We start from the raw sequence: 25,678 nt of genomic DNA, 5'->3' as shown, positions 1-25,678 counted from the left end.
TTCAGCTTTCTACATATGGCTAGCCAGTTTTCCCAGCACCATTTATTAAATAGGGAATCCTTTCCCCATTTCTTGTTTTTGTCAGGTTTGTCAAAGATCAGATAGTTGTAGATATGCGGCATCACTTCTGAGGGCTCTGTTCTGTTCCATTGATCTATATCTCTGTTGTGGTACCAGTACCATGCTGTTTTGGTTACTGTAGCCTTGTAGTATAGTTTGAAGTCAGGTAGCGTGATGCCTCCGGCTTTGTTCTTTTGGCTTAGGATTGACTTGGCGATGCGGGCTCTTTTTTGGTTCCATATGAACTTTAAAGTAGTTTTTTCCAATTCTGTGAAGAAAGTCATTGGTAGCTTGATGGGGATGGCATTGAATCTGTAAATTACCTTGGGCAGTATGGCCATTTTCACGATATTGATTCTTCCAACCCATGAGCATGGAATGTTCTTCCATTTGTTTGTATCTTCTTTTATTTCATTGAGCAGTGGTTTGTAGTTCTCCTTGAAGAGGTCCTTCACATCCCTTGTAAGTTGGATTCCTAGGTATTTTATTCTCTTTGAAGCAATTGTGAATGGGAATTCACTCATGATTTGGCTCTCTGTTTGTCTGTGATTGGTGTACAAGAATGCTTGTGATTTTTGTACATTGATTTTGTATCCTGAGACTTTGCTGAAGTTGCTAATCAGCTTAAGGAGATTTGGGGCTGAGACAATGGGATTTTCTAGATATACAATCATGTCATCTGCAAACAGGGACAGTTTGACTTCCTCTTTTCCTAATTGAATACCCTTTATTTCCTTCTCCTGCCTGATTGCTCTGGCCAGAACTTCCAGCACTATGTTGAATAGGAGTGGTGAGAGAGGGCATCCCTGTCTTGTGCCAGTTTTCAGAGGGAATGCTTCCAGTTTTTGCCCATTCAGTATGATATTGGCTGTGGGTTTGTCGTATATAGCTCTTATTATTTTGAGATACGTCCCATCAATACCTAATTTATTGAGAGTTTTTAGCATGAAGGTTGTTGAATTTTATCAAAGGCCTTTTCTGAATCTATTGAGATAATCATGTGGTTTTTGTCTTTCGTTCTGTTTATATGCTGGATTACATTTATTGATTTGTGTATGTTGAACCAGCCTTGCATCCCAGGGATGAAGCCCACTTGATCATGGTGTATAAGCTTTTTGATGTGCTGCTGGATTCGGTTTGCCAGTATTTTATTGAGGATTTTTGCATCAATGTTCATCAAGGATATTGGTCTAAAATTCTCTTTTTTGATTGTGTCTCTGCCTGGCTTTGGTATCAGGATGATGCTGGCTTCATAAAATGTGTTAGGGAGGATTCCCTCTTTTTCTATCGATTGGAATAGTTTCAGAAGGAATGGTACCAGTTCCTCCTTGTACCTCTGGTAGAATTCAGCTGTGAATCCATCAGGTCCTGGACTCTTTTTGGTTGGTAAGCTATTGATTATTGCCACAATTACAGAACCTGTTATTGGTCTATTCAGAGATTCGACTTCTTCCTGATTTAGTCTTGGGAGGGTGTATTTGTCGAGGAATTTATCCATCTCTTCTAGATTTTCTAGTTTATTTGCATAGAGGTGTTTGTAGTATTCTCTGATGGTAGATTGTATTTCTGTGGGATTGGTGGTGATATCCCCTTTTTCATTTTTTATTGCATCTATTTGATTCTTCTCTCTAAGAAAAGGATTATTTTCTTTTCATGGTTACACAATGAAATTGTAATAAAAAGTTGCAGTTTTGTTCAAAAGTTTTTCTTTGAAGGTAGAATCGCCTTGATAGAAATACTATATAATGAACTTTCAATAATAGCCTTAGAATATTTATGATTTGAAATTATCTAACAAGAAAAACATACATACAATTAATTACTAACAATTTAAATGTTTCATGTTTTCAAAAGAAATAAAGGATATTTATAGGTAGTACAATGCAGGACTTTGATTTCTGTGGTTTGAAGCAAAAAAAAAAAAAAATAACTAGCATATTACGTGATGAGAAGAATGAAAATTCAGTATTCACTAACTGCTGCTGTCCCTCCAGCTTTTTACATTTCTGGAAGTATTCAGCTCCCATCAGTCCAATTCCTTAATACTTTCTGTCATGTAAGTCTGTTGAAGCCTACAGACTCCTTTCAGAATAATGTTCTTAAATGCATAAAATAAAGTACATAGTATTACAGAGAGAAACAATTACATACAATTATCAAAATATATAAAAATCTGTGATATAGTTGTATATGTGCATCCTTATCAATACATTAAATAAGACTTGGAAGTGGAATAACTAATTTGGGGATGAGAGCCGAGGATACTTTGTAATATCAACAACAACAGAAATGAAATACATATGAAAATATCTTTGATTTCTATTAGTGACAAAATCACAGACGATGCTGATCCTACTATTGTGATGTTGCCTATATTTCTGATTGAAGGAAATCTTAAATTTTAGTTAGAGTTGTGAAAATAAAACATCTATGCCTTCCTTGGGTGCCACAGTGATATAATATGGTGTTAGCTTGGTTTTTGCCACCAAATAAGACATTTTTTTGTAGGCCTGTTCCTTTCCTTCCATTTTCTCTTTCCAGAAAAACATTCTATTTCACTAGAAGTAACAGGATTTTAGAAATTACATTAATATTCCTCTAGATAGTCTTAGGAAAAAAATAACAATGAGTATCTGAACCTTACTGAAAGGAAAGAAAAAAGACCTCAGGAGCCTGGTTATATTTATTAATTGGTAGAATCAACTTACCACTTTTGGTTTCATCACTGTTTATTTTTGTGTTACATGTTGAAGCCTAAAGAGACCCGTGGAGCCAGAAGAAAAGAGCAAAGTTGTCTGATGACAGAGGGAGCATACAAGCACAAGCTTAAGCTATCACTCGAGAGTTTGAGTGTACTTTCGGCAACAGTTGGGTGCATTTTAATATTTATCAATTTTTATTAAGGATACAGCTTGGCTTTATAAAGACGTTGCCATGTTTTAAGTTGTCTCATTTAAGTTGCCTATTCTCAGTGTTTTAGAAATGTCAGTTGTTCAAAATAATACTACCCTAGCATTTAAAAACTAGTGTACAGAAATTTACAGTTTTCTGTAGAATGAAAAACATATTCTTTAGAATAAATATTACATTAATTAAATTGATTTTTTGAATAGTGTTTTTTATAAAACATTTTCTTTTTTGCTAATGAAACCTGTTCACCCTAGGTCATGAATAGACCTTGTAGTACAAGAAGTAATGATACTAAGATTCAATTCTATTTCAATGTAACACATATATATATAAGCATTCACTGCTGACAGACACTACTGTAGGTATGTAGGAGAATATAGAAAGGAATAAGAAACCATATATTCCCTGATAGTTTCAAAAAAGTCGGAAAAAAGGAGAAAGAGATCCCAAAAATGACTATGAGGAAAAAGGTAAAATAATAATAGTAGTCGTTATTGGGTGTGAAGTGCTCTTCATTCATTATTGCTCATTCTGCAAGGTAGCCAGGTCACTTAGCATGCTTTCAGCTGCAAATAACAGAAAATTTCAACTCAAACTGGCTCAAAAAATAAAGTAATTTATGACTCACATATCAATTTTAAAGGTAGAATGGCTCGAGGATTGATTAAATCAATGGCACAACAACACTTTTAAGAATCCAGATTTCTTCCCATGTCATTTTAGGTTAGATGTGTGGCTTTTTGCTCAGTCTGGCTTCTCTTATAAGATGGTTTCGCAAGTTTCAAGCATCACATAGCAATTTGATGGTATGCAAAATAGGAGACTATCTTTTTTTTTGTGAACCATCTTATAGGAGCCAATGATCCAGAAACAAAGCAAAGTAAAAGAACCAACTCACCTCTCCTGAAGCAAACAATCAAAAACCCCAAAAACCTTTACTAGAAGCCCCTAGCAGATGGGTTCTCATGTCTCATTGTCCAAAATTATTTGTTGCCTAAAATAATCAATGATCTGTTACCTAAAATGATCATTGGCAAGGGCAGTGTGACCATTGTTGGGTTAAACCAGTCAGAATTCTTCCAACTTCTGAGATTGGTGATGGAGTCACCTTGGAAATGCATGACTGCCCTGAGATGTGTGGATTCCTGAGCAAAATTGAGATTTCTTAAGAAGAATGGAAGAATGGAGGATGGGGAAGCAACCAAAGTAGCCATTATGATTTTTTATTTATAGCTTTGGAAACTGAGTTTCAGTAATGTTAAGCAATTGACCAAGATTAACATCTAATGAGTCCAGATTTCCGATATAGGTATGTGTGATTCCAAAGACTCAACCCTTTGACTGAATTATTCCCAAAGGCTTACATACCATAATGAAAGCCTGGACATGGTGGCTTATTGCTGTAATCCTAGCACTTTGGGAGGCCGAGTGAGATAATCACTTGAGGCCAGGAGTTCGAGACTGGCCTGGGAAACATAGTGAGATCCTGTCTCTACAAAAAAGTTAAAAATGAGCCAGGCTTGGTGGTGCGCACCTGTAGTCCTATTCCTAAGTACTTGGGAGACTTGAGCCCAAGAGGTTGAGCCTGCAGTGAGCTGTGATTGTGTCATTGCCCTCCAGCTTGAGTGTCAGTGGGAGACCCTATCTCAAAAATAAATAAACAAACAAATAAATACTCAAATACTACAATGCAAATATTTTAAAGTGCTGTATCTTTTGATCTGTGATATCTTTTGAGTCATGTTGAATGTGTTGGGCAAAGATGTTGCATTTTGGTGTAATTATAATACCTTATTTTTTATGAAGCTGAATGTGGTTTAATAGAAATGTGCCTCCCACTTGATCTTTGCCTTGTTTCCCGTACTTGCTCATTATATTCCTTCATGAAAACAATAAAGCTAAATTATGTGTAGAAATAGAACCAGTCCTGACTTGCAAACCTTACTGCTTTTTGTACATGTATTTAAAACTGTGGCTAACATGCATTAACTTGTGAAAGACATCAACAGGATTCTGAATCTGTTTTATGTCTTACAATTCATTGAATGCAGCAGCAGTTTTAGTGGTAGGGAAAGGGTGAAAGCCTTTTTTATCAGTACATTTTCTTTACTTTGTAATAAAACAAACATAAAACGAATGAGTCTTTTACCCATATCACTAACCATAGACATCCTTTTTCCATGAGCCCCCAAATAAGATGTAGTTTGAAACATGAGATTCAGTGACATTTAATTTAAATCTTATGTTTTGTTTCCCTTTCCAAATCAGTTTATTGTCTCACTAAGTAAGAGACTGAAACAGACTCTTAACATGATACTTTCTTACTATTAACTACGGGTTCCAGAGCCTACCAGAAAATGGACCTAATTTTAGATAACCAAAATTCAAGAAACACTGAGCCCCAGTTTATAGAACCCATCACCTCTCACACCGTGACATTGGTTAACATAATTTTCCAAATAAGATAATTTTAAAAAATCATTTAGTTACTTAATGCACATCAGTTGGAATCTACCCTACACTTCTCCCCGTGTTTCCAATGGAATAAAAGGCAATGATCATTTACCCAGCTGCTTGACCTTGTCCTTGATGTTTTCTTTTCTTCCATGCCCACAACCAATTATCAGGAAGTCTTGACAATTCTAACTTTCAACAAGTTCTTAAAACTTCTCTTTTCTTCATTCACAGTGTCATTCCTTTAACTCCTGCTTGGGCTACTGTAAGCCCGCCTATCAGCTTTCTGCCAATCTGCTTTTTCTACTCTTCAGCTCACACTGTAGCCGGAGTGGTATTTTTAAAAGGCATATCTAATAATGGCCTCTCTGTGCTTAGTGACATTTAATGTTTTCCCATTGCCCTTAGAGTAAACTTTCACATGGCTAATAAATCCCATGTGACCTGCCTCTCTGGTCTAGTTTATTGTCAATATCTGGTCTAATATCCCCATGCTCCCCAGCCGCCTCCCACAGCACACATACACACATACAATGGCTTAACCAAGGTGTGCTGATTGATGAATTAAGGAATATATTATTCCTTATGAAAATGTTCTTTTGAAATGATAGACACCTATTTCTCTCTGAACCTTGCTTACTTAAAAAAATATTTTTCTGCACAGTATGCTGCTTGTCAAATTTACTATTGGATGATTTAAATAAGTGTATGAATTATTTTGCCTAGCTCTTGGTAATTAGTTATTGTAAAATGAGTCCTTACAAAAATAAAGCAAAAGAACCAAACAGCCTATCTGTTTACTTAAATAAGCTGGGGAAAGTTCAAATAGATAGAGATTGTGAGATGCTTGCTCTAGACTACAAAAAGAACTGGATATCTTGGTGGAAATTTAGAGTTTAGATATTTGAGCCACTCAAAGGTTGTAATTAGACTATACTTCTGCTTACCCCTCACGTTGTTTATTTAGTTTCTCTGGTTACTAATGACAAATTTATATAATCTCTGTAGTTTCAGTTGGTTAGACAGAAATATGAAGGCTTATTATTGCATATGTCTGGGTACCCTGTGGAGCAATATGTATATTTGTGTTATCGGAATTCTTTGAAATGAAATGCATTAAATTCTTTCTTCAAGGATGGAAAAATATTTGACTTAGTTTCCTCCCTTATGTAAAACGAGGAGTTAAAATATTTTCTTCCTTAAGCATTTGGTTGTTATTATTTTTTTCCTTTTGTGGGGTATGTGTTAAGAAGTCAGGTAGTTTGTAAAGTATCATTTGGTTACCTAAAGAAAAGTTTAAACTAAAAAGTGTTATTACCATAAACTGACAGGCTTCTGACCACCAAAGTACAATTGAATTTAATTCATGATTGAAAAGTACAGTTGATGCATAATGGCTATCTGAAAAATGTTATGTTTGTTTATGGTTTAAAGCTTTTAGAGAGTGGTCTCTTATCCTTTGCTAATTCTGCTACTTGAAGAATCACGGGACAAATTTTTAAAAATTCTAAATATAACAAGGAAAATCAGGGTCACATCTAAGGTTGACAATCGGGTGCTATTTGCTGAATATGAAAAAACAGGGCTGTGTATAACATAATTTTATTTTTGGAGAGATGGTTTGACCAGATAAGAATATTTGAAAATCAAAGTTAGATTTGGCATCTAAATATCCTTAGGTTTGCAGGTTTTTGATCTGTTTATTAGCCATGCAAAAATATATTGCTGTTTCTTAATCTGATCATAGTTGATTCTGGCATTGGAGTTATTTTTTCCCCACACTTTGATGTGATATGTTTTATTTTCAAGTGCTTGTTTCACAAAGATAACCAAACAAAATAAGATTTCTACTTCTCTCCTCCACCAGCCATGTTTTTGTTTAGTTAGCCAACATCAATGGGAAGATATTAAAATGATTAATCCTTATAATTCGTTTGTGTCTTAAATAACTGGATATTATGGGAGCTGAACTCCAACTTTCATCTCGTAAATATGAATGCAGCAATATTACTAAGTTGTAATTCATTTTGAACTATTTAATCACTGTGATCTACAGATAAGCTGGCTTCTGAATCTTCGCCTAATTTCATAACTAAGTCCTCTTTCTTGTTAAAATCACCATGACTGTGCTGAAGCTCGTGTTTAGGGAATCCAACTGAATGGGTAATAGGTTTAAAAATACCCCAACTATATTGACTTCCCCAAACTTTTCCAGTCTTCTTTAATTTTAGTTGTTGTAATGAGTGCAGATGAGGGGCTCTTGGTTAGCCATCTTCAGGTATACTTCAAAGCAGAGTCTATGATGGAAGATGTACTGGATTTAGGATCAGAATACCTGGCTCGGGACCTGGTCCTGTTGTCTACTACCTGGTTGACTTTGGACCAAATTATTTAAACTTCTCTGACCTTTATTTTCCTCATTTGTAAAAAAGCATGATAATACTTCTGCACATATATTTTATGCAACTAAGCTGAGGCATTGATGTGCAATAGATTGTAAAGTGCCATCCAAATGTCAAAAGTAAGGTGTGAGGATATCACCTGGTGCTTTGGGTTAGCCAGATTATAAGGAGATACCAAAACACATCATAAGGAATTCCTTTGAGATTTAAAAGCAGAAAATGTGAAACACCCTGAATATCCAAAAATGGGTAATTGGTTACATATATTTTGTTACTTCATGGAATACTATATGTAGAGCCATTGAAATTATGCCATAAATCTATGTTTATTGCCCTAGATAGGTGTTTACATTAATTCATGAATCATCAAAACATGCTATTAAAATATTGCATAATCATATTTTATTAAAATTATAAATTTGTGTGTGTTTGTATACACACACAAATATAAAGCATATAAGATGTACAGTGACTATGCATGTTGGGATTGAGAATAATTTTTGCCATTTTCATTTTCTAATTTTTCTAAAAAATAGATAACTTACATAAAGCCACACACAAGCACATACCCATAGAGACATATATTAAAACTTCCCATTGAATCCAGAAGTCTCTATAATCTCTGACAACTCCTGTCTCTCTGATCCCTTAATATCCAGTCCATGGCCAAGGCTCGTTGGGGTCAGCGTTCTCTCGAGTGCCAGCCCTTTGTTTTCATTGCCCTGGAAACCAATATCTCAAATTCAGAATTCATGCCTTCTCATTTGTGGATGCAACAAGCTTCTAACTAGTCACTCTGGTTTCAGTCTCTACCCTTCCAGTCCATCTTCATAATATCCTCAAATCACAAATCTTTTCTAAAGCACAGAGCTGATTCTGTTATCTTTAGGTCATCTCTACCTTCCTGAACCCAACCTCACATATATTTTATGGCTTCCCTTTGTCTAATAACATTCAGTTTACACTCTTCAACCTAACATTAAAAGTCCTTCATAATATGGCTAAGATTTATTTCGTACTCCCACACATGCCCTTTCTCCAGTCAAACGTAGCTGTTGTTCTCTGAAAACAACATAGCTCAGACTTTTCCGCCTCCATACTTTGGGCCCTCATATTCCATCAGTTTGTACTGTTACTGCCTACTGAAACACTACCCATGATTTGTAGTCCAGCCAAATTCCCCATTTTTCTGAATTCTAGATGTGCTTCCTAACTCTGAGTCGCATATCTTCTTTGAAATTTATCATTCCATTTATTCATGTCATTTTTGAGCATCTGCTTTACTTCAGGGGCTATTGTACCTCAAATATAGAGGTAAACAAGCCAGAAACGCCCTTTGCCCTTCAGTAAACAACAATCTAATACTTAACATTTCTCCTTTATTTAAATCTATTGACTTATAGATAAACTTTCCTTACCTACCACCTTCTCTTACAACATTGTACAGACGTTTATTATAGGCACATCGAGTGTTATTTGTGTTTGATTCTCTCATATAAACTACCATGTTATCTTACAAATAGAAGATATGCAATAAAAATATAGTTAGAAGGGCATTGAGACAGATGGAGTTAGATATGTGTATTTTTCAAGCAACGTAGTTATATACATGCATATATATTATATATATGTTAGCCTTTAACCATGTTACTTTTCCCTGTTGAATGTTTTCAAAAATTATATTTGATTCCTAATTAGTATTATTACTTCATCTCTAAAATAAAAAGAACTAGTTATTTCTCCCAGTTGTTTCTAGGGGAATCCAAGACGAGACTGATATTTGTTAAGTAAAACTGAAGCAAAAAGTACATTCTTCTGTCATAGAACAGGTTATATTACAAAACTCATACTTGGCTATTTGACCTAGAGTTCAGAGGCCAGTGAGCTGCTTTTTAATTAATGGATGTCAGCCTACAGAATGTAGACGTTTAAAGCTATACCAGATTTGGACACTCCAAGGTATTCATGTCCTATAAACACACTACGTCTCCAAGTTATGTTGCTATTTTTTAAAAAAAGTCAAGAAAGCCCTTAGTGCAATTTTCTCCTCTTCTTTTGTTCCTAAATAAGTGATTCATTTAGTAATTTCCCTTGGAAAAGTGAACACCTTACTACCTATTAAGTACCTCCACTCTTTATGTTATAGCTTTTCCTCATTTAAAAGGCGATATTAGCTATTTTTTTTTAAGAAAAGAGGCTGGGTGATAAAGATTATTTACACAAAAGGCCTTTTCTTCTGAGACACAGCTGTAAAAAATTTAAGTTAATATTTTAAAATTAATTCTGTTGTTTCAAGTGACTCTTTAGCATAGCTGTTTTAGCCCGAACCTACTGAGTCCATTAAAAACAAAACAAACAAAAACACTTTTTAAATTTTAAGGTAAATCTGCATGTAAGGAATTGGGTATGTTCATATGGTTTGGTGTGAGAGAGATTTCATACTGCAAAATTCCACCCACATTGTTTTTGCATGTTCTATTATATTTCAAATACAGCTGAAGGGCTTGTGCTTATCTGAATCCTATGGTAAACAGGATGTGTTGCTGATATTTTATTTTCCCAACTGAATTATAAGTTGATTGGGCATGGGAATCTCTGTGTATTCCTTGTGTAAGTATGTGTCTTACAGGAAATGAAAACATTTGTTGATTTCATTTACTTAATTGTATATTATTTTGTAAAACAAATGCTTCTTTTACAGTAGGAATGGTTTATCAGTCTGCATTTGCACATATTGGTCTAACAAATTACTTTTAAGACACATGTGAAGTGTGGAATCTTATCTTAATTTGTGGCCTGAATATAGATTTTTGATACATTCTTAATTCTCAAGAAGATTTATTTATATAAACTTTCCATATTTTATGGAATTTATATTCAAGATATTGAACATAAATATTAGCAGGTATATTTTGGTAACTCTAGAGGAAGTTTAATTTTCTATCTATAATGCTGAATTTTCTAAATACAAAAAATGAAATATATTTGATACGTGAAAGAGGAGTTAAAAATGCAGATTTTCTTCTGTTGTCTGTTGTTTGAGATCAGAAATCATGAAGCACTTTTCTTTACTTTCTGCAGGGTAGCTATTTCATTTCAGATTCATGTTGGTGTGGAAATTTAGCTCAAGAAGAAGAATTGCCTGATGTCTTATTTAATACTATGCTTCTATGAGTTGTCCTCTCTACTTTTTCTTGAAGTTATACACTGGCAAATCTACTGTCATTGCCCTTGCTTTTCATCTTTGCTGCACATTTACTTCTCGACAGGCTTAAATAATGGCTAAAATGGTTGAAATGATTTATGCCTGTACAGTGATGTCTTCATTTGCTCTATTCACATTCCTTTTTTTATCTTTTTTTTTTTTTTTTTTTTTTTTTTTTTTACTAATGGTCTGGTGAACACCTAGTGTAGGTGCATTTTATTAGCCAGTATATTCCCTCTAAATGCGGTTCCTAAGCTGAAAGAAATGGGCCATAATCATATAAAAGTAAAGTATCTCTTTGTAGAATTTACAAGAAATGGAATGTCCTTATTCCTGAGGCATAGAACATGAGACTTTTTTTCCTCTCACCGTAAGACTGCTCTTTATACTAATGTTGATTAAGTGTGTCACAGCAACAGCTGTTGTGACATGTAGGAAAATGAATGATTCTACTGAAAATCTCTATTAAAAGGTGTAACTTTCTTGAAATTTCTAGTTACCTACAATTGTCTTCTTCCTATTGGGACAGGAGGATTGGTTCCTGGTCTCTACAGATTGCTTTAGTCCTAGTTCATAAAACTGCAATTAATAATGGTGAGCTAAGATCATTCTGGATTTGATGTACTGCCTTATCATCATTGAACGAGAGTCTCTAAATCTGCTATTTAACAACTTATCGGGACTTTGCACTGATTAATTCATCTGGTCATAGTCTGAAGGCTGACATGGCATCTTGTAGGCCTTTCATTCCGTTAGGATCAACATCATCATTTTATATGAAATGAACTTACTACTTTATAGGCTTAGTTGGAAAGAAATTTTAACCATCAGCAGTGGGATGTGACACTGGAATTTAATTTGTTGGCCTATGAGAACACAGAAGATCTCATCTTTTGCTGAACTTTCTAAATATAAATTAAAGTTATCAGAGAATCGAAATGATTTTGACATTTGAACTTCAGTAGAAGGCCAATACATTTAAAGTAAGTACTCTCCTTCCTGAAACATTCAGTGCTTCATCAACCGCACATATCAGGTTCTTAAGAAAATATTATTCCTTGTGGAGAAGAGCATGGGTCATTGCTACTGGCTCTTAGAGTAGACATTATGTTGGGGCCACACAGCATCTATTCTCCCTTTATTCTGATGCTCGAACCCTGAATTCCCTCTGAAGAAGCATCTACCTCTCCTTGTGTGTAACATTATGGTGCTGTCAGTCAAGTTTTCTTGGCTTGCTAACCCAGGAGTTAGACTCACGGCCAAAGCTATTGAGCTTTCTTCCTTGGGACTTGGACTCTTAAGGAGGAGAATAGGAGGAACAAAAAATTATGTGGAGCTAATTTATTCCAGAAGTGGTGATCTGAGTGTATTATATCTTGTTCTTAGGCTCACCAGAACTAGATTAGTTCCTGACTCTCCTGAACCTAGATTTCCCTTCTAGATTGTGAGCTACTCTTGCATTTTCCAATAAATTACCTTTTTCATTAATGTAGCCAGAATCAGTATATGTTTTTTCCTCTCAAAAACTGATAAAGCTCCCTTTTAATATTCCTGAATTTTGAAAGTAATGTGCCACTCTTTGATAGTTCTTTATTTTATTTTATTTTTATGAGGTGGAGTCTTACTCTGTTGCCCAGGCTGAAGTTCAGTGGCATGATCCTGGCTCACTGCAACCTCTGCCTCCTGGGTTCCAGAGATTCTCTTGCCTCAGCCTCCTGAGTAGCTGGAATTACAGGCATGTGCCACCATGCCTCAGTAATTTTTTGTATTTTTAGTAGAGATGGAGTTTGACCATGTTGGCCAGGTTGGTCTCAAACTCCTGACCTCAAGTGATCCATCCTCCTCAGCTTCTCAAAGTGCTGGAATTACAGGCATGAGCCATCACGCCCAGCCTGATAGTTCTTTAGAGAATAAAATGTAGTAGGATAGAGTTTACTACAATATAAATTATATCTTTAGTAGGCATTCCCAGGGTCAGGAGTTTATTGCAATCCTAAATGTCAACCAGGGTCTATGAAAGGCTCTAGGCCTGTTTCCAGCCAAGCTCTCTACACTCATGGAATCCTGGCCTTCTCTTGGGTTAAGATGTCCCAGTCACTCCTGTTTTCTTTGACTTCTTGGAGCATGACATGTTCTTTCCTGCCCCAGTGCCTGTATACTTGCCATTCCTTCTACCAGAAATTTTATTTAATTTCCATTTCTCTCCCCATCAACAGATGCCATCTCATCCTTCAGATCTAAGCAAAATCTCAAGACTTCTCTTGTCAACATTTCTCAAAATAGAACAACTCATCTCATATATTCTATTGCCCAATTGACAGTTTCCATGGCGATACCTCAGAGGCATTTCACAAGTAACCTGCTCTACCCAGATCTTTGGCTCCTCCCTTTTCTAGCCAATTTCTCTCTCTCAGTTCACCATTCATCATTACTGTTTCACAATTTCCAAAGGCAGGGGTCAGCCTTTGACTCCTTTCTTTATATCACCCCACACTAAGGCACAAGCCAGTCCTGTTGGTTCTAACTTTGCATAGACCTAAAACTCAATTATTTCTATTTCATCTTCAAAGTTGTTTCCTATCCCAGTTACCATCTTTTGCATGGCCAACAGCAATACTCTCCTACTTTATTTCTGTTTCTTCTCTTTACCTCATGCAATATAAATGACTGCATATGTTACCCTGTTTAGAATCTCCCGTGGCTTCTAATTCCAAATAGGGGAAAAAATATCCAAATTCGCAACTGACCATCAAGGTTCTGCCTTATTTCCAACTTAAGCACCTTCTTTTCCCTCTTTCCCCATTTTTTCGTTCTCTTTTCCTTTCCCTTCCTTCTTTTCTATCCAGCTCTTCTGAGCTGTACTGTCTTTGCACAGGCTGCTCTCTCCAATGGAATGCTTTTCCCAGGTTTTTGCAGCACTGGCTCATTCTTGTATTTAAGTCTCAGCTCAAATAACTTTCCCACAGAGAGAACTTCCTTGGCCACTGATTCTAAAGGATAGTCCTCATGCCAATCTCTATCACAACATCTTGTTTCAAAGCTTCGAAACAATTACCCTTGTGAAATTATCTGCTTCATGGCCTTGTTTTACTCATTTATATGACTTACGAGGGCATATTTTCACATCTATTTTTTTCTGTGGGCTATGCTTAAAAACAAAACGACATTCTGTTTGGCTGTTACCTTTTCTTCACCCCTATTTTTGTTATTAGGTAATGCACTTTCATGAGTTAATGAAAACTACAGAAATAAGAGCTAATAATTCCATTACTTGTGTTTACATGGTAAAAAGAGTCTCAAGATATGCTATTTGTGGAAATTAACAATTTAAAATAAGCATTAGTGTGGCTTAATATTTAAGCGAGATACAAAAAATATCCCTTTTAGAAAAATGAGAATTATCTGAGTGAGAGAATTAGATTGGATTAATATTTAGTCATTATAATAAAGCACTTAAGTACATGAGTTCCTTGAGGGCAGGACATTTTCATTTTTTGGCATCTTTGTTTCTTTGTCTCACATGTTTTCTCTGAGTTCAAGAGGGGCCACATCAAATGGTTGCTGAGTTGAATAAAATGCATGTTTCAGAATTCTATTAATGTTCATGATCCAAAATTATTTTTTGAGGAAATGAAGTAAGTTGTCTTCACTTAGAATTAAAGAAGGAAAGTCCAGTGAATTTATGAATGTCAATAAATGTGGGAAAGATTCTCAGTTTCTTCATCTTATTTGAAAACAAACATGAAAGTTTAGGAATGAGATAAGATTTTTGTATTAAGCATTTGAGATTTTGCATTATATTGAAAAGGGAATTTTTGGAACCTGGATTTTTTGGACCTCTAGGCTCTTTTCTAGTATTTTGGATTATTAGTCTCTAATATTTGTTAATTCTGATAACCATGACAACTAGTGTATTCAAGGTGCTAAAACACTGGTGATGTAACTTTTCTATGTCAACACTAAATAAGTTTAGAGGCGTTTCCTCCAAAATGCACCTAAATAATGGGGTTTATTTATTTATTTATTGAGATGGAGTCTCGCTCTGTTACTTAGGCTGGAGTGCGATGGTGCGGTCTCAGCTCACTGCAACCTCTGCCTCCCAGTTTCAAGTGATTCTCCTGCCTCAGCCTCCCGAGTAGCTGGAATTACAGGCACTCGCCACCACAGATGGCTAGCCCGGCTAATGTCTGTATTTTTAGTAAAGACGGGGTTTCACCATGTTGGCCAGGCTGGTCTCAAACTCCTGACCTCATGATCCGCCCACCTCGGCCTCCCAAAGTGCTGGGATTATAGGCATGAGCCACCTCACCCGGCCAATAATGGTTTTTATATCACCAAAGATTGCAGTGATCATGTGACTGCTTACAGAAAAGAAGCTATACTTAATTCAAAACAACTACAGAATTCTCATCTTTCATACTCTTTCCTTCCTGGCATGTATGGAAGGAGAGAAGAAAGCTTGTTTATTGCCCATTCCCCACCCCCTATTTTTGTATCTTTTTTTTCTCTCTCATGAATTTTCCCATTTGGGTACAACACAATTTAACAGTCATTGGACAGCGCCAACATCTGGTTAGAAGATTGCAAAACTACTGCTTTGGTGCATTAAAGGTGCACTTGGAACTTGGAATGATTTGTTTTTCCCCTATTGGTGACAACTGTGAATAAAATGCCCCACTAAAACAATTACAGGTAGCTAGTTTTCTGAAGGACAAAAAATTTATTTCAATATTCTTAGCTTCACATTTTTTAGGTCATATGATTGGTGTCTTGCCTTTGCTCATATGTATAAATATGTATGTATATGCATATATGTGTACATATATACACATTGACTTTGTTTGACTTTGCTCATACAAATAAATATGTATATGTATGTGTGTATATATTTATATATATATAGAGAGAGAGACAAATAGAGAGATAGAGAGAAAATCTGTGCCAATGAAGCAATGTTTATGGAAAACCAGTTTTCAGAAAATTATATTAGGTTTCGTTTAGAGATACAGCCTCCTAGAACAGAAGCTGCAAACTGGCAGTCTATAGGCTGAAATAGACTCCAGAGCCTGGCTTCATTTGTCCTCCTTGGCATTTTATTGTTGTTGTTGTGGTGGTGTTATTGTTGTTGGTGGTGGTGTTACTTAACCTTTAACAATTAGGAGATCTCACAAAGAAATCCAGATTTCCAGTTTTTCCTGAAAAATTAGGAGACGCTATAAGAAATTGTGTGCAGTTCAAATGCTGGCAATGCTGTGATTTTAAACTGCAAATGGCAACAATTTAAGGGCTTCCATCCCTTCATCTTGGTGTTTCTCTTCCGTATCAAATGGTGTAAGCTACAAGCACTGAAATGCTTACCCAGAATGCTCCTTGGCTTAATGGGGTATTACCTGACATCCTATTCCACCTGTAATTTCCCCCCCCAATTTCTATGTTACAACAATTTTTCCTCCATAAAGTTTTCACATTTGGGCCTATTTTCTCCTTTTCTTTGATATGACTTTTATTCAGGTCATATTTTTCTCACTTCAAGGCTGCTAAATGTAGCTGTCTGTATTAGCCATCACCACCCCCTTCCCTTAACATTTCATCTGCTGGCTCCACCCCATTTTGCACACCAGTTACATATTTACAGGCTCATATCACACAAGCCTTGCCTCGGTTTCTTAGTTCTTGTCCTCAGGCCTCCAGTGACAACACAGAACCAATGTCCACTACTTAACCTATAGTCAGCACTCAATCGGTTTTCTTACTTCATTTTGCATTATTCCGTACATGAATAATTAGCCAATAAGCCCATTTCCCTAGCACCGAAATAGGCATCTTCCAGCCTCTGATGCCTTTGTTCCCTGCATCACCTCCTTCTCTCCACCTGTGCAAAGACACTGTGACTGCCTTCAAGACTGGACTTCCTAGACCACCTTGGCCCACAGTTTACATAATGCAGCTCATCCTGCCTGGTGCATATATTTTATTTTATTTTGAATCAGAGTCTTGCTGTGTTGTCCAGGCTGTAGTACAGTGGTGTGATCATAGCTCACTGCAGCCTCAACCTCCCAGGCTCAAGCAATCTCTGGCCTCAGTCTGTCTAGTAGTTGGGACTATAGGGGTATGCCATTACACCCAGCTAATTTTATGTTTTTGTTTTTATTTTTATTTTTTGTAGAGATGGTATCTCACCACTGGTCTCAAACTCCTGGGTTCAAGGGATCTTCCCCATCTTCTCCAAAAGTGCTGGGATTATAGGCATGAATCACTATGCCGAGCAATGTTGCATATTTTTAAATCATGCCTTGTTTATCTGATTATCTTAAAACAGGGTTTCTCCAAGCATGGTTTTAAAATGAGTGCTTTTTTGGGTCTGTCAATGGTGTTTCTCAAACAAAATTTAGTCTAACTTTTTGTAATAGCTCTGGTTGTGGCTTTCCTAGATCTCTTTGACACCACCACTGATGCGAACAGGCCCATGACCCATTTGGGGAAAGTCAAGGGCAATTAGGCACCTCTTTGCCTTCCTGGCAAAAGCAAGACGATTGAATGAGATGAACGAATAATAAGGTCCTTGAGTGCTGGAGAGTATTTCTTTTTTGTATTGTTCTCTGCCACACTTATACCTTGTCTCTAGTCTCTCCAGTTAATAACATTGAATTGAATTGGATAAATGATATGAACGTTTGAAGTTGAGAAGTTAGAAATAATCGCAGTACTCAGAATGGTGATGTTGGGAGTAACTCCTGTTGCTTGCATGGTCACTCTGAAATCAAGCACTGCACTCAGTGCTTTGTGTCAGCGACTCCAGTGAAGTGCTTGCTCCAACCCGAATAAGGCATTGCTGTGATTACCCACATTTTAACAGTGAGCAGTATTCAGCTGGAGTTCCAGAGGGAGGCAGCAGAGTCACTGTCATGTGAGATGTAACCACTTTGTTACTAATGAGAAAAACACTTTTTTGAACAACTGAAAGTATCTGTTATTTTTTTAAGGGGGAGTGAGGGAGAGTGGAGGTCGACACATTTAAAATTCTGATTGATAACTGTTGTGGAAGTCACTGTAATAAAGTGGTTCAATGAAATGAATAGAATTTGGACCTCAAAGACTGAGGTTGGAGATGCAATTTGCCACTTAAGAGCCCTGCAAATTTGAGCAAGATCTAAAGTCTTTCCAAGCCTACATCCCTTAATTTGTAAAATGGGGACAGTACTACTGCATACCACCTTGTTGTAGGTATTAAAAGGAGGAATTTATATAAAATACTATAAAAAGTGTTGTTCTATTACCAATGGTTCAAAGTGTGAACTAAGCTCTAAAAAAAATCACTGTATTATTCTGAGTAATGCTTTTAAAGAGGGAAAAAAAACAGAGAAGTAATGAAATCACATTCCCATAATCTCATAAAGCAAGCATTCTAGTCCCCAGCTAGGAAATTGAGGCTCAGGGAGATAAAGTAACATGGCACAATCACCCAGCTAGTAGATGGCTGAGCTGAGATTTAGAAACGCTGCCTGCCTGATTCCAAATGCCATGCTCTTTTTACTGCACCACTTTGACTTTTTAAAAAATAAGCCAACCCATATACTTTTTCTTAACATTGAAAAAAAAGACATTTATGTTTGAAAAGTAACTCATCCTGATAATTCCCAATTAAGATGTTGTCATCTAGCATCTGGCTCAATTTCCTTTTATGAAATATAGTAAACATAATTTGAGTGTAGCTTAAATGAAGTGTCCAAATGAGATAAAACAGGTCACCTGGGAAATTAGATTTTATAGATTACAAGAATTCAATGCCTACGCTGTACTTAATGGACACAATTCTTTTTTTAAAGAAAATTCTTCAGGAAACAGTTGATTGGCCTATCAATTTCATTATTATTTCTGTGTGAGACATCTGTAGCACGAAGTAATTAAAGTAAAAATAAATAATATGAACTTCATAAGTGGTAGTGAAGAACATCTCTTATCTTCGTGGATTTGAGATTCGTAAGAGAAACACAGGGGCTCTTTGATGCATGCTCTATTTTTTTTCCTTCCACATTGTTTTTAAAGGATTCTATTTAAAAGACCTTTTCAAAAAAAAGAAGTTAGAGAATTTTCAAGCTTTTAACAGAAATGATTCTGTAAATACTTTTTGTCTGCATCAACTTTAGTCCTGAATTAGAGTCTCTTACAGAGATGATGTCCTACCATTAAAATTGCTTGGTGGGGAATTGGGCAGAAATAATCATCTTTTTTCTTTTTTAAAGAACTGCATTTTTATTATTTTTAATTTTATTTATTATTATTATTTTTTTGAGACAGAGTTTTGCTCAGTCACCCAGGCTGGAGTGCAGTGGTGTGATCTAGGCTCACTGCAACCTCTGCCTCCCCAGTTCAAGCGATTCTCCTGCCTCAGCCTCCTGAGTAGCTGGGACTACAGATGCGTGCCACCACACCCGACTGATTTTTGTATTTTTAGCGTTACAGGGTTTCATCATGTTGGCCAGGCTGGTCTTGATCTCCTGACCTCAAGTGATCCGCCCGCCTCGGCCTCCCAAAGTGCTGGGATTATAGGTGTGAGCCACTGCACCCGGCCATAGGTGTATTTTTAAATTAGGGTTGGGGGTAGGGTGAGATTAAGGACAAGAGTGGATGTGAGGGTATGATGAAGTTGGAGGTGTTGACTGCAACACTGCAGGAAAACATTTTTGAGCGCAGATCATGTTCTGACAAGTAACTTAAACATTTTTTTTCTTTGGAACATGATGAGGTGGTGGTTAAATTCACATGCTGTAGAATCACACAAACTGGCATTGAATCTCAGCTCTGGCACTTTCCAATTTTGTAATTTTAGGCAAGTTACTAGAACTCTTTAAGGCTCGATTTTCTTATTGGTAAATTAAGGATAATAACTGCTTCACAGGGTTCTCATGATGATTCAGCAAAATCATCAATAAATGTCAATAAACATTGTCAGTGTTGATATTATTATTATCATTATTTTGGTGTTGTCTAATTAACTTGACATATTTATTAGTTTCCTACGACCTTATAAAGCAGTTTTTAAGAATGTCAACTACTTAAGTAAGTGCTGTCCTTTTACAATTTAATAGATTCATTAAATGCTGAAAAAGACACAGCATGCCTATTTAGATAAAATATCAAATGTTACCTTTATGAGACATTAAAAGTGATCATAAAATCAAAAAATTATAAAACCATGCCTTCTAGTAAATAATCACAGGTTTAGATGTATTTTCAAAAGTGCGCAAATCTGTACTCATTAGGAGAACATATTGATTTGTGTGTGTATTTCAAGCAACCATTTTACGCATGCGGTGCCCATGGCCGACAGCATTCTCCCCTGGGAAGGTGGCTTCTCTAATTGCAGTGAATGGTGATTCTATTTGTAGACATATTTTCCTATAGCAAGCATTCCTTTCTGTGATTATTATTTAAAAATACTTGTCCTTAAAGTATTTAGTCTTCTTGGCTATAAAGGAGAAAACTCTACAGCACTGCAAAGACCTCACAGATAATATACGTCTGAGTAGAAAATGCATATTAAGTCTTACCAACAAAGTAATCTATGTTTCCTGCAATACAGGGACCACAAGAAGCATTTTAATAATAAAGATCCTCAAACAACCACTTAGGCCACATGAGAATTTGAAAAAAAAAAAAAAAAAGAGTGAAAATCAGAAGTACTACTATTTGAATGGTCAGGACATTTTTCCTCCTTCTCCCACACTATTCCTTGCTTATAAACAAAAGCAAAATTTTCACGCCAATAGAAAATGAAGAGCAAGACTTACCTTCTTTCAACCAAGAAATGTTATTTTTATCATTTTCTAAATGCTCAGCTGTTCTTACTTTTATCTTTTCCAGCTCAGTTTCTGACATCTAAGTGGAAACAGAATTTGTGATATAAAAAATTCATTAAGAACCCAAATTTATAACATTGAGTTTTATATTTAGAAACTACTGCCATATTATGGGAAAATTTTATCTCTATAGTTTTTCAGTTCACTGTCCAATGTTAAGTCTTAACATTTTATTCATTTGTGTTATTTTAAAACATTGACATTGCAAACTAAACTTTATATGATATTTCCTTGCCCAGCAACAAAGATTGTTACAAGACCTTACAATTTCTCAATGTGAAAGAATAACAGATTAACAACTAGCCATGGATTTGTAACAAACAAACAAACAAACATTCAGTGGCTGTTTTATTATTTTTTAAAGCCTATAGAAAAGCATGCTGCAAAGTGGTATGCAAAGAGACAAATAACAATAAAACACAAAAGCATCTTTTCAGGAATTTATTGGGTGGGAATAAGAACCTTATGACCTAAACCAGGCCAAGTTGAGCTCCCTGAAGGTGTTGACGAGACCTCTTATGAACCTTCGGTGCAGTGCACTTGACTTTCATGGCTTGCTCGCAATGAGCTCTGCTGGAATCAGCACTGCAAGGTACTTACCTGTGTGTTCCAAAGGGAGGCCCAAGGTGTGGGACTGGGGAGCAGCGAGCTGCAGCCTCCCTTGTCTCTGGATGTCCAGCATTCCTCTATCCTGACAAAAATGAGCAAAGAAGCAAATACACTCCCTCCCCGGGTGGTGCTAGATTTGTATTGCTGCCAGAAGCATCCAACTTGCGGCTGAGAGATTTTTTTTTTTTTTTTTAAGGTAATATAAAGCCTGTGGTTGAAAACAATAAAAACCTTCTCCAGGCTAGCACTTATTTAAAATGACATTCTGCAAAATAGGGAAAAAATAATGAACTCTTTTCAACTGGACCAAGTTTCTTCCATCCCTGCCATTCATTACTTCAGGTTAATATTAAAAGATGTAGAAAAAAATGTATTGAAAAATATACACAGGCTATTTTGATTAAAAGAAAAGAAAGAGAAAACTTTAAAGCTACACTCTGGAAATTCATCCTGTAGTTGATAGTTTAAAAAGCGAGTGTTTTTTCCACCTAATATTTTATAAACAACAAGAAAACATTTCAAGTTTTTTTTTTATCATCTGTAGATATTCCAAAGGGAGTTTGGAATAACATTCCAAAGATGATATGTCATTGAATTCTTAGGTAAGGATAATACAGACATTTGCCAGACATGGTGGCTCACGCCTGTAATCCCAGCACTTTGAGGAGGCTGAGGCAGGTAATGGATTGCTTGAGGCAAGGAGTTCCAGACCATCCTGGGCAACATAGTGAGACTCCATTTCTACAAAAATTAAAAAAAATTTTTTTTTAAATTAGCTGGGCGTGGATATATGTGTATAATCCTAGCTATGTGAGAGGTTAAGGTGGGAGAATCCCTTGAGCCTGGGAGGTCGAGGCAGCAGTGAGCCCTGATTGCACCATTGCACTTCAGCCTGGGCAACAGAGCAAGACCCTGTCTGAAAGGAAAAAAAAAAAAAGGAAAAGAAAAAAGGATAATACTGTTTTCAATGGAAGATTAAAAACAGAAAGCATAACCCTTGGGTACACATCATGATGAATAGCCCACCATTTCTAAAAGTTGTCATTTTTCTCATCAAGGAAAATAATATTTATTTTTTGTCTCAAGGTGGCTTGCCTCCTCGAGTGTCTTTACCTAGACAATTGTCCATTATCGGATTCCCTTTTCCATTTCACCTCGTTTCCTAACTTTATTTCTTTTTGTACATTGCTCCCACTATATAATCCTTAAAAACTACCTTCATCAGCCAATTTTCATACTAAAATAGCTTTGTTTCTCTCATTATCAATAAGATAAATTTCAGATTCCTTAGATAGGTAAGGAAGACCTTGACTGGTCAGATTCTATACCACTGTTTTCAAACCGTGGCCCACAAAGTTTTAAGATTTCTTGAAGGTTCCTAACGTTTTACTCCAACCTAATTGCATTGTGGCTGTTCCTTGAAGGGACTTGCTTCTGTTTTCAATACTCTAGAAATGTTTCCATCTCTACCCCTACCTTGAAGGCTTCTTGATCTCCCTCACCTGTAGATGATCTCACCCTTCTCTGATCTTACTTGCGACTTTTGATAAGATCAGTCTCCATTCTAATTCTTCTGTAAACCTTTCTCATCTTCCTGACAAAACTATAACCACCCCCTCCCCCCAGCGCAACCAAGGGTCTAGCCTCTATCTCAGTATTTTATGCATCCGTCTCAGTGTTTAACATGATTGCCCACAAATTAATAATCATTAGATAAACTAAAACAGCATATCAAAAACTGATGACAGTATTTTCCTTTGTGCCAAAGTTGTAGAATACGTATAATTACCAAATTCCCTTAATTTGTCTCTTTTCTATGCATAGTTATAGTGTTTTATGTCACTTCCTCAGGCATTTGGAAACCTAATCTAATTTCCTTAATAATTTAATCACTGTCTTTTGGAAAAGCAAATTATCTAAACTTTACGTATTAGTGGGGCCAGAAAGACATTTGAACAACAATAATCACAGTGATCTTTAAGCAATGAGCAGAGACAACACAAGAGATAAAGGAAATTTAAGGCAAAAACATCTAGATGAGAAAAGACAATTAAGATCCTGGAGAGAATGAGCCAGGGACACGGCTGAAGCTACTAGTCCTCCCAGTTTATTTTCACTTTTATTTTAATATTTGACCACATGATTATCAATATTATTCCTCAACAGAAATATATATATTTTAAAATTCTAAAATGGATTTGAATCTTTGTAAGGTTACAAGTCATGTAATCTCTTCATGTGCTTTCTAAGGCAGAGAATCCATTCCTACCCACAAACCTGAGATGCTTCCAGATTCATTCTGAAGGCTTTCTAAGATTCTGTGTTCATTTTTATATACTTGTATCCTTATGTCCAACTAAACAGTTTTTTAAATTTTCTGTCCCAAGAGCAATCCACTACTTAAATCCTTGTCTGAATTTCTCACTTTGGAGAGTATGGATTATTCTTTGATTACAGTTTATCCTTTGATAATTCTTGACTTATAAATGCTTTCCACTTGCCTGACTTTTCCAATTACTATGATATAATTATTTAAGCCCAAGTATTAGAATAGAATCTCTGTGCAAGAGTTTGTTCTGAGGAGGAAAGATTTATGAAGATAGTGTGGTGACTAATTTGGACATAATATCCAATTTGGCTGATGTATTTTCAATATGTGGTCAGTCCTAACTCTTGGAATTTTTCTGTTGTTTTTCTTTATCATTTTTCTCTGCTTGGCCTCTAACTGCCGTTTGATTTTGCCTTTGCCCTTTGAACTGGCTTTTGTTCTTAAGAGAGTATAACATTCCTCAAATTTTCTACCTAGAGTTTTCTTGCATTCTGAACAGCAACGTTTTTTAAAGTTAGACAGGCTTACTTTGAATTTTATTGCTGCAATCATTCCTTCTAAGAGCTGTAGATATTAATTAGCATAATATTCCATTTTTGTCATCCACTTCATTAGAAGGATGGTAAGAACAAACACCAAGTACTTTTTCCTGGATCAACTTTATATCACTCGTCCTTTTTGGACATTAAGGCTATTCCATAATGATGCCAACATTTAACTTATTCATCCACCTAGTGATATCCTTGAGCCCCCCCAAATTCTCATCTGGGTAATAGAGTCTGTTTTGGACTAAGATTTAGTCTCTTGAGCTGGGCTGGGCCTTGGAATGAATGAAGTGAACCCACAGTTGATGGCTGGGAGTAAAGAGAAACCAGTCTGATGAACTCCAGGCAAGACAGACTGGGAAACCACAGGGGCCCAACCAAAAGCTCAAAAGTGACAAGCCAGCCTAGGACATCCGGCAAATCTGATTAGAATCCAAGAAGAGTAAATACATCTTTAAATGATTCCCTGTACAAAGAGTGTTCATTGAGCCCATTTAAAATAATGAACTAAATAATTAATAACCAGGGATGTGGTCTCAAGGCTCAAAGTTTCTTCTTAAAGTCTGCTTTCTTTTTAAAATGGAAATACTGCGAATGTACACTTCTTTTTATAATTCTCTTCCTTTTATTTTGACTCAAGCCTCAGTAGCCCTAATTCCAAATCAAAATCTTATCCAGAAATATAATCTTTAAGGGCAAACTATCCAGCAGAAGATAATCTTTGCTAACAGAGTAACCTGCAAGATTATCACACATTTTATGTTCCTTTTCCTGTTAAAATAGAATTAAATGCACGAAGCTAGAGCCTTTTGAACAAACAAATAATCAGTTACTATCACATGAGTCTTTTTGCCTTAAAAATATCACATTATCACTTTTCAGTGTTTTTAAAACAATAAAATTATATATATAATGTAAGAACATGAAATTAATCAATGTGTAGGTATGTTACCAACTCAGATTACTGGATTTGAGGACTATCATTTGTAGAGCTCTCTGAAAGATTTGTGGATTAGATCCTATACAAATGATATAAGAAGGTGTACTACTGCTTTGAAAGTATGTTTTCTGCTACAGAATGGAATCTCTGCTGTTCAGTATACTTAGTTAAATAATTTAAATAGCCATTCTAATGACCAATATATACCATCAAATATTGTACATTAAAAAAATTATTTTTGTAACTTTTCTGCCTTGGTATGAAAATACACATGGTATAAATCAACACTGGTCTAAGTTATCAAAGGTAGAGGTAAATAAATCAAGAAGAAAATTCCGTATTTGTAACATAGGTTCTCCCAGGA

General features: G+C 35.9%; 1 protein-coding gene across 2 annotated transcripts in view; it reads right to left on the bottom strand.

The window, feature by feature from the left end:
- The window catches only part of MDFIC2 (MyoD family inhibitor domain containing 2), a 123,307-nt gene extending 101,734 nt beyond the window's left edge, over positions 1–21,573 (bottom strand). For both annotated transcript variants that reach the window (XM_030801867.1, XM_030801868.1), the window contains exons 1-2: positions 21,492–21,573; positions 20,823–20,910 (exon numbers count right to left, since the gene is read on the bottom strand). In XM_030801867.1, coding sequence (XP_030657727.1) covers positions 20,823–20,910 — 88 coding nt within the window. In that variant the 5' untranslated portion in view covers positions 21,492–21,573. The remainder of the gene's footprint in view (positions 1–20,822; positions 20,911–21,491) is intronic.
- Positions 21,574–25,678: the final 4,105 nt, after the last annotated feature.

The sequence above is a fragment of the Nomascus leucogenys genome, chromosome 21 (assembly GCF_006542625.1).
Source record: "Nomascus leucogenys isolate Asia chromosome 21, Asia_NLE_v1, whole genome shotgun sequence".
NCBI lineage: Eukaryota > Metazoa > Chordata > Mammalia > Primates > Hylobatidae > Nomascus > Nomascus leucogenys.
Note: the sequence above shows the minus strand (reverse complement) of the source record. Positions and strands in the feature narration are given on the sequence as shown.